General features: G+C 36.6%; 1 protein-coding gene across 2 annotated transcripts in view; it reads left to right on the top strand.

Annotated features, from left to right (window-relative positions):
- Positions 1 to 524: 524 nt before the first annotated feature.
- LOC143702593 (rho GTPase-activating protein 7) overlaps positions 525 to 9,876 on the top strand; it is a 53,711-nt gene continuing 44,359 nt past the window's right edge. Inside the window, exon 1 of one of the 2 annotated variants that reach the window (XM_077196604.1) lies at positions 525 to 1,136. In XM_077196604.1, the coding sequence (XP_077052719.1) occupies positions 743 to 1,136 (394 nt within the window). In that variant the 5' untranslated portion in view covers positions 525 to 742. The remainder of the gene's footprint in view (positions 1,137 to 9,876) is intronic. The other variant, XM_077196626.1, reaches the window with a different exon arrangement.

Raw genomic sequence — 9,876 nt, 5'->3', positions numbered from 1 at the left:
AGATTGTTTTCAGATAATCTAAATAAATCTTTAAAATCTTTATTTTTCTTACTGAATTGGGCATTTGTTCATATTTTAAACACATATCTCTATATTTAGTCAGACTTATGCTTAAAACAAGAAAGGAAACTACACATCTTGTCCAATTTTGCTCACAAAAACAAAATCTTAATTCATGGATAATTAAATATGTGTGGTGTACAACAAGACAAAAATATGAATTAAGAAAATGACACTTGTAAGCTAGAACCCATTGTGATTTTGAGTTCCAATTTGGAAGACGACATAAGAATGAATCCACTGATCAGCACTACAAGAAAATTCACTCTTTCAACATTTATATGTAATTATAAATGTCATCCTTTGTAAGCACAGTGAGAACTTCGATTTTTCAATAAACATGAGGACACTGTGAAAAGCCAATAAGCTATCACGTCAGATTGGGCAGATCTGTGTATTCAGAACCAAATAGTTTGTTAGGAATCAAAGAGTCAACCTCAAAAGGGCTGACAGTATGAAATATAGAAAACAGAGAAGTTCTCCTGTGAAACGGGAAGTCACGGTAAAGTCAAAACGGCTGGAGAAAAAGCAAAGATAAAGAAAAAAGGGAACAGTCCTTGCGTAGTTCCCCACCCTTCATCAAAAGAGACATCCAAAAATGAGTGTGTATGACTGGTGACCATCCAGATGCATGACTGACTTTATCTTAGAGATGAGGAGTTATCTGCTTAACCCGAAGTAGATGCTATTTCCTTTTCAGGCTCCGCTGACCCCTAACTTAGGAGGAAAAAAAAAGTTTTCTCCCCCTTCCTTTTCACTCTCCCACTTTCTTTCTCTCTCCCTCTCTCTTACACAATCACATTTTAGAGGGTGTCTGCAAACTACATGCAGACTTTTTGCATCAAGTGTCAAGCTAGCAAGAAGAAACCACCTTCTCTCTGGGCTCCCAGCTGGACTCAGAGGATTCACGGCTCTCAGATGGAGTGAAAAGCGACTGGACAGCTTGGGAAAGCGTATGGATATGGCACACACGGTGAAAACTCCACTCAGGAGGTCTTTTAGCGAGCACGTGAAGGATTCCACTAACAAGGCTTGGGATACATTTTGGAAGAGCGCACGTGAGAAGCGGCTTTCAGGTAAAGAGATTGTGGGCTTCTCTGTTGTGGTCGACAGACCACCTTGGTGGTCCATTGACGTTCTTGCTGTATGATTTTCTCAGTGAACTTTGCATAACCGAGGTGTAATGACAAGCTAAACGTTTGTTTAAGCATACTAGGAGTGCACAGTGGGAATTCTCCGGTTTCAAGGGTTTATATGTGAACTGCAGATAAACATGTGTTTTAAAAGGTTGTTATGTGAAACTGTGCCTTCAGGTAGAGTTTGATACACTTCACTTCAGTCATCATCTGTATCATCTACTTAGCTTCTCAAAGTTTTCAGTGATAATGGCTTTCCAAATGTCTAAAATGGTTTGAAACAATTCTTCTAACTCTGATTGAAAAAAAACAACCCTGACATGTTAACACGAGCCAGTTAATTGCTCGGATATCCACATCTCTGGCACCCAAGAGCATGAAAGGCACTGCAGGAAATGGCCTTTGGTCGATAAGAGGGCTAAATCTTCTTTGATAGTTTTTCTATCTCGAAGTCTTTCTCGTGGGGCCTCCTCTCGCTCAAGGGTGGGAATTTCTGTTCGTCATACATTACAAGCCTGTCCTAATATTTACGCCCTGACCCAGCTTGTCATAACTCGGTGTAAACACACACGGTCGTACGTGCATAGATCACGATGTGCATCCAAGGATCCGTGTTGGCCAGATGCGGCCCATAAATGTGCGAGAACTCTGAAAAACGACATTAGCGGGAGAAAAGCTTTCTGAAAGCCAATTAAAACAGATTGTTGCCAAACACTAACGCACCCCAATTAAATGCGGCACGGCGCCAGGGACTCGCGTTTGTCGTGGCACTTCGCACAACATCCTGGCCAAGTAAAATACAATGCAGCACTTGCAAAAATGATGGTCTGGCATCTGGAGTAAACATCTGGCCGGGAAAGATTGGAGCTTTTATCGATGTGTGCTGATGTGTGAGGTATTGCGGTATCTGGGTTACGTCAAAGTCGGAATACACGCGAGTGCCTGCACAGCAAAAACAATGATAATTGCTTTTCCTTCTTTTCTATTGTATTGCTTCACTTACTTTTTACCTGAGGTTTACACTGAACAGATTGTCCTCGCCATTCAGTACGGTCAGCTCTCGTTTCACCCTTGCCAAGAGGCATTACTTCATCGCAGGAACCAGAGCCACGTGTTTTTTTTGCCTGTCAGAGCAGTTGTTTGCGTGTGTGAACGATAGAGGAACTGTGTATAAAGAGTTCTGAGCTCCATTATGATGCAGAGCAGACCTGTTAGCTCCAGAGATTACTGTGAGAAAGCCTCACCAGATGTTGCAATCTTGAAAAAACAAAAATAAAAGAAAGAAGATGGGGTGGAGGGGGGGGGGGTGCGTGGCGGGGTGGGCTTTTGGTCAGAAGAGAAACATACACAGCTGGAAAAAAAAAGAAAGGAAATGGGGTCAGATTCCACATTTTCCTAAGCTACAATAACAGAATCTCTGAAAAAAAAGTTCTTCTTTTTACCACAGCCATGGATATTTTGCAAGACGTTTTGAGGAATTGTTTGATTTTGAAACATATGGTAAATCATTGTTCTTCTGAATTCCTGATTTGAAAATGTCATTACTGTTAAAAAAAGAAAAAAAAGAAAAAAAGGTTTTTTTTTACAGACCCTTCTAAAACATCATTTGGAATATTCTGAGATTAAATTTGTTTTTAATACTGTGTCAATGTCCTAATCAGACAAGTGATTTTGGAGTGGAAACAGCATCACACAAGTGCAAAATTTTGATTACCATTACCATTGGTAGATATATTATTCAATGACATATTTATCACACATCACTTATTTATTCTGCCACCAAAATGCATCAATTGGGAGGGATGTCAACTGTTCTCAAAATGGATGCAACCATGCAATAATGTATAAGATAAAATGTAAAGTAAAAATTTTAACTCAGATTTTGAGATAAGAATTACAACAAGCAAGTTGTAGATAAGAACAAGAAATGTGAGATATAAAGATAGGAAGTCACAATTACAGGAAATAAATTCACAGCCGTGAAACAAAGTACAATATATATTCTCAATTATGAGATTATGAATCACAATGAATATTTATTTTCTCATAGGAAGTAATGAGCTTCCCCAGCAAATCACAACACCTTTTTTTTTACGCCCACATTTGGTTGTACTGTATCATTTTTGGACCGGAATTCTGTTGAGTCTGTTAATGTTTTTCGCAAGTGGCTTTGCTGGAATAACTGCAGGGCATCAGTAAGACGATAAATTCCACTGACTTGTTTTTCAGAACCTTTGCAGGTCTCCATTTCATAGGCTTTACCTAATACGCAAATGTTTCAAAGTATTAAAATTACAGATTATTAAAGGTTTAATTCACCGAAAAAATAAATAGTAAGTCATCATTTACTCACCCTCACGTTGTGCTAAACCTGTATGAGTTTATTTCTTCTGTTGAACACAAAAGAAGATATTTTGTTTGTAGTATTTGTTTCCCCCACTATGGAAGTCAATGCATACCGTCAAGTGTCTGGTTACCAAGATTCTTTTTTTGAGAAAATATCTTCTTTTGTGTTCAACAGAAGTAAGAAACTTTCAGATTTGGGAAAACTTAAGGGTGAGTAAATGACTATAACATTTTCATTTATTTAATGGACTATTACTTTAAGAAAGACTAACATAAACAAACATAAACAACAGAAGTCAGCTGACTTCTCTTGAAACTAAAAATACAGAAGATTAGTATGGAAGGAGTTGAGCTAAGTTCTATGATCATTTTAACTTCTTACAGCTGGCTGCCCTGTATTAAACCAAACATTGAACAATCGATCGCATCCGTCAGCAATTTACCATAAAAAATGCAAATAGCTGATTAAAGTAACAGATTTACGTGTGGACCTCTCTATAAATTGGGCTCAAAGGTTAGGTGGGCATGAGGTGGGCGTTCACACACCCTCATAACCATATATAATCTGGCTTCTCATTGCCGGCCAAGGCTCATTAAACCAGCTGCAACTCAGATTTACTGCTCAGTCTCCCTCTATTGTCCCATGTGACCAGGGGTTCATTGGACATCGGATGTGTTGGAATTTGTGCTGCTCCGGTCAATGGCCATCTGTACAACAGTTAAATGAATGAATGAATGAATGGTCTGTGCTAAATAATCATAGTTCATTTTGACAAAGACTTTTTCTAAATGCAGAATTACAATGTACAGGGTGTTATAACCCTTCAATCGATTATTTAATTAAATAAATGGTTTATTAAATTAATAATTTTATTTAAGGCGAGACACTACAGGTAAATATGGTAATTTTTTTAACTAGCAGATATCACCATGAAACTTTCTCAGTTGATTACCTACATTAAGATGCGATTTTAATGACAATTTAATGTTTAAATATGCAAATTAGGCATTATCTAATTAAATATGCACTAATTTGCAAATATTTTAAAAAACGAAATCTGAGTATTGGATAAAGCCAGGTTCAAAATTATTTTTTCATTGTGTTCACATATTAGATGGGGAAAAAATTACAGAGGGATTTATGGATATCTACTTTTGTTACTGCAAATAGCAATTTATAACTGCCTTAAAAAATGATTTTCGTCATGTTTTTTTGGAATAAAATGTTATATAAATCAGGCTAGGAATAATATATTTACAAATCCCTCTGTAAATGTCTTCATAATATAACCAGGTACACGCCTGGAAAGTTTGGTGTATATATGTGCTACTGAAGTGGAGATTTCGGAGTATGAGAGAAAAGTCATTTTGAGAAAACAGGCTTAAAAGATCTAGCATTAGCCAATGAGATTGCGCATTTAGAGTTAAATCTTTTACTTTCACGTTTGGTTGCTGATAAAAAGGAAATTACCATATTTGGATCCGACAGCATTGTACAGGAGAGAGGAGAGAGAGAGCTTTCTAATGGTGTGTGTGGGTGCAGATCGCGGAGCAGCGGGATGATTTAGAACGCTAACTTTTGATGAATTTATGAGAAATTTACAGACGCAAACAGACAAAGTGTAGTAAAATAAAGACCTAAAAGTGTATTTCTGACTTTTTTTCACCACAAGTCTGAAAGAAGACATGTTATTGAAGACAAATATCCCAAAATCTCAAAGTTGACCAGTGAAAAAACGATTTTTTTTGCCTGCCGTGTCTCGCCTTAATCCATCAATCAACCAATCAATCAATCAATCAATCAATCAATCAATCAATCCATCCATCCATCCATCCATCCATCCATCCATCCATCCATCAATCCGTCAATCAATCAATCAATCAATCAATCAATCAATCTACTAGCCAACCCATCAATCCATCAATCCATCAATCCAGAACCAGGATGTCTGGGAACCTGGAAAAATACTGATAAACCGGTAACACTTTACAATAAGGCTCATTAGTTAACATTAGTTAATGTATTAACTAACAATGAGCAATACATGTGTTACTGTATTAGTTAATCTTTGTTAATGTTAGTAAATAAAAATACAGCTATTCATTGTTTGTTCATGTTAGTTCAGAGTGCATTAACTAATGTTAACAAATACAACCTTCGATTTTTATTATGTATTAGTAAATGTTGAAATTAACATTAACTAAGAGAATTACATGTAGAAGTATTGTTCATTCTTAGTTCATGTTAACTTAGGTTAACTAATGAACATTATTGTACAGAGTTACCGATAAACCAATAAAAATTTACTTGAAGTTATATTTGAACACCACTTTGGCCCATAATCGAAGGGTGCATGGCTTAAAACTTCTGCATTCAGAGGTTCGAGAAGCATGTTTCCTGTTTTTCATATCTCGTCAGTCGTATATTATTGCCTCAAGACTCTAACAAGACATGTATGCTACATTTTATGAAAACAAGACCAATGCTGAGGATCAGTTTCCACCTTGAAAAATGCAATACTGTTAATACAATAATATGTTTGCTAATAAAACATTTGAGAATACTGTGCTACCCCACAACTCATAAATTAAAGTTAACATGCTTAATGGGCGCTTAGAGGACTGACCTCTGTAACTGCCGAAATGTCCTCCATATGACTCTCAGGGCACCGTTTATGACATTTCTCTCTTTAATGACCTCATTTTCCTCCTCTTAAAGCGTTTTCAAAAAAGATAGTCTCTTCAGCTTTCCCTCATGTTTATCCAGTTCAAAAGGATCATCTGGAATTATGGCCTAATCAAAAGTCTCTTCCCTGAAGGAAGTATCCAGATCCTTCCTTACCTTTGATGATGCATAAAATTGTCATCTCTCAGTGCTTGCACAGCCAAGGCAACTGTCTCTACAGCTCCACAAGTTATTAAATCAATACTTTTCAGCTCCACTCTACACCGTTGAGAACGAGTAAAATGACCGTCACAAATAAGAGTCTCGCAACGTCAAGTACGACTTAACAATGCAATGAAAAATATTCCTGCGTACATGCACACTGTAAAGTGCTTCCTTTAACATCCCTTGCAACTTGAAGCCTACCAGAGATATAATTTTTATGGAAATTACAGTGCCATGTGGAGATCACTTGTACAGCTCCTTAGATGAATAGAAATGGTTATGTGAACTTGATCCTTTTGACGCACACCCACGACTTTATGAGATCATCTGACCATGAAAACACAACTTTCTCAAAGTAAACAATGAGCAAATCGGAATAAACAGCTTACATTAGCCAGCGTAGGAGTCAGTCAAATAGACTGGCCATGAGAGTGCACCGCAATTGAATGGCACTTTCCAAAAATATTACTTTTTCAACAGGCATATTTGGCACAAATCCCATGTTTTTTTTTTACAGAAAATCATCCATCTGTATACTCATTTTGGCCTGTCTCACTCCAGAGGTCTTGTCCTTTTTGACTGTAACCAATAATAAAAACCATTCAACAGTGTCATTATTTTCAATCACATCGTCAAAATGTACAATTTTGAAACTTTTGAATTTTTATTCGAAATAAAAAAATTTAATTTTAATGACCAAACTTTCTGAGTGCAGCCCTATTGATGCATCCTTTTTGTTTACACACAAAAAGGATGATTTCTTAAAATTCTGGATTGCAGGAAGTGACATTTCCCAGTAAATAATCTCACTCTATTTTCTCAAATGTTACCAATATTGTTGTGTTGACATTGTATTGCTATGTACTGTATGAATGTCAAGCTCAGCCATTACAAAATATTTATTTAACAGAAAATTAGTTTATCAATAAATACAAACAAAGATTTGGTCCACTTAAATCTCTAACCTTGTTACCTTTAAAATATATAGTCTATTTAATTTGAATGTTTATTTAATGTTTTTCACTGTAACATTACAAAGCAATAAATCAATTCCTTATTAAAAAAAAATAAAACTCCTAAAATATTCAGTTTGACTTCTTATTCAGATATATTCAGAAATGTTCAGATTTCTAAAGGTTAAGCACAAGTTTGTCAGGCTGTATTTTGTATCATATACATCCTGATTATTATTACATAGTAAAAAGAGCTGGCTGATCTTCAAAATAATGGCTCCTTTTCCTTACATTAAAATAGCGACAACAGCATCTAAACCGTAACTTTCACTGTAAACGATCAATACAGTCCCAATCCCGAACTTTTATTACAGAGACATCCAGAAGAGAGCAGAACAGGCTAACCTTTCAGGTTTTTCAGCTGAAGTTCCAAGGTGGGAATCAAGGCTTTAGCATAATTTGAGACCAGAGCTTTATCATTGCTCAATGTAGAGATTACTGGAAGCAGAAAGTTTTTGTCTCGTGTTTCAGGAGCACTGTTCTATTCTGGTTCAAACGCTTGATAAGTAGCAGTCTTCTGAGACTTACAGAAGTTTGCGTCATCAGTATGAGTTCCAAAGGTGCAGGTTGCCTAATGGTTTTTCACACTGCAATCTGCACAGTGTCTTCAATAGTGTCACTTGGCAAGCATGTCTGTTATTAAAGGCCTGAGCTTCAGTGTCTTTCGCTTAAGCATGGAGAGTGTCATAGCCTTAAATGGCTAGACACCGTCTGGGAGATTTCCAAGAGCCTAGTTTCTGTGTAGACTGTTAACCTTCAACAATTTCCTCAAACTTTTTTCTGTCCACTTCCTGCATTCACTTACAAAAACAAAATATTAAGCTGCTTTCAAGTTTATTTGGAGACATACTAAAGAGAAGCTCTGCACTGCTTTTAAAATGTTACAGAATGCAAAATACGTTTTCAAAAGTTTGCGTTTTCTGGCACCCAAACCGGCGTTGTCGTGTAAACGAACGGCCAAAACGCATAAAAAGTTGTACGTTTTTAGTTGAAAACGGTGTCGTGTAAGCAGCCCTTTAATTTACTGTGTCTGTCCGATTGAATTTTTATAAAATTGATCAACTGAAAAAGTTCCCTTCGACTTTTGGGAGTAAGGAAAACTAAACAAAATACAATTAGTTGAGGTAGAATTCAATACACTTCTGCTCAGTGAGTAACTTCTACTGATGTACTCTTCAGAAATGAAACTACCCCATTGTTTTGTCTTGTTTTTTTGGACCTTATATAACTTTTATAGAGCCTTGTATTTATTCAACAGGGCTACAGGGCCCACTCATAGTTTTCGTTATGTCTTCTACTGATTGCTGATAACAGAAAGTTAGACATCTAATCCCCATTGGTTCCTTGAGAACAACCAATTCTGAGACCAATTCATCTGCATGCCGGGCCGCATGTGGCGGGTGACAATAAAGGAGGAGCCGCTGAAACCGAATCATTGGCGCTTCCCAACGCCTCCTATTAGTTTTGATCTCAATCTAGTTTCACGCACAGCTGGAGAGAGATCGCAGATTATTTCCAGTAGACTCATGAAAAGTAGGAAGATAGAATCCCTTGATCATAGTCTAATACTGGGCTTTGTGTTAACCCTGAAGCACTATTGTGTGTGCAGAATGAACATGCAAACAGGAAGTGACAGTTGCATGTTGAGCCATCTGTCTAATGCATACTTCCACTTTTGGGCCCCAGAGAATATGTGAAACATGGCGTGTATGTTATCTTGGGGAGTTTTACATAATCCATGAAATGGATTAACAGTATAATCTGGTTAGTAAGTAAAATAAGTCAAGTATCTATAAAATAACCTTCGGCTTATTGGTGATTTACTAATACTGAAAATCCGTAAAATTCATACAATCATGGCACATTTATTTACAGCAGTGGGAGCTGAGAAGAAGGGCCTATAATATATAATAAGTAAACAGTAATAAATTACTTACAAATCATTAACAAACCATTAGTTTAAAGTGATTTGATTAGTTAACATATTGTAGTATCTGTGCTGGGATACTAGCACAGATACTACATTAATATATTAATAGGTTATATATAAACAGTGAGTTCTTCATTCGTTGTCACTGTAATTAACCAAATTATTATTGTTTAGTTAGTGCTACTATTAATATTGTTGAAATATATATATATATATATATATATATGGGGGTTAGTCTAAGAATATACAGTGTGTACAGTATAACATTTATTCATTTATCTGACGCTTTTATCCAAAGCGACTTACAATTGCTATATTTCAGAGGTCGCACGCCTCTGGAGCAACTAGGGGTTAAGGGTCTTGCTCAGGGACACATTGGTGTCTCACAGTGGATTTGAACCCGGGTCTCTCACACCAGAGACATGTATCTTATCCACTGCGCCATCACCACCCCACCATTATAGTATAAAAACCATTATGCCTATGGAGTGTTCCCATAAA

Source organism: Siphateles boraxobius, unplaced genomic scaffold (genome assembly GCF_051911475.1).
Source record: "Siphateles boraxobius isolate OS27281-9 unplaced genomic scaffold, OSU_SipBor_1 11, whole genome shotgun sequence".
In the NCBI taxonomy this organism is placed as follows: Eukaryota; Metazoa; Chordata; class Actinopteri; order Cypriniformes; family Leuciscidae; genus Siphateles; species Siphateles boraxobius.
This window is presented reverse-complemented; position numbering and strand designations above follow the sequence as displayed.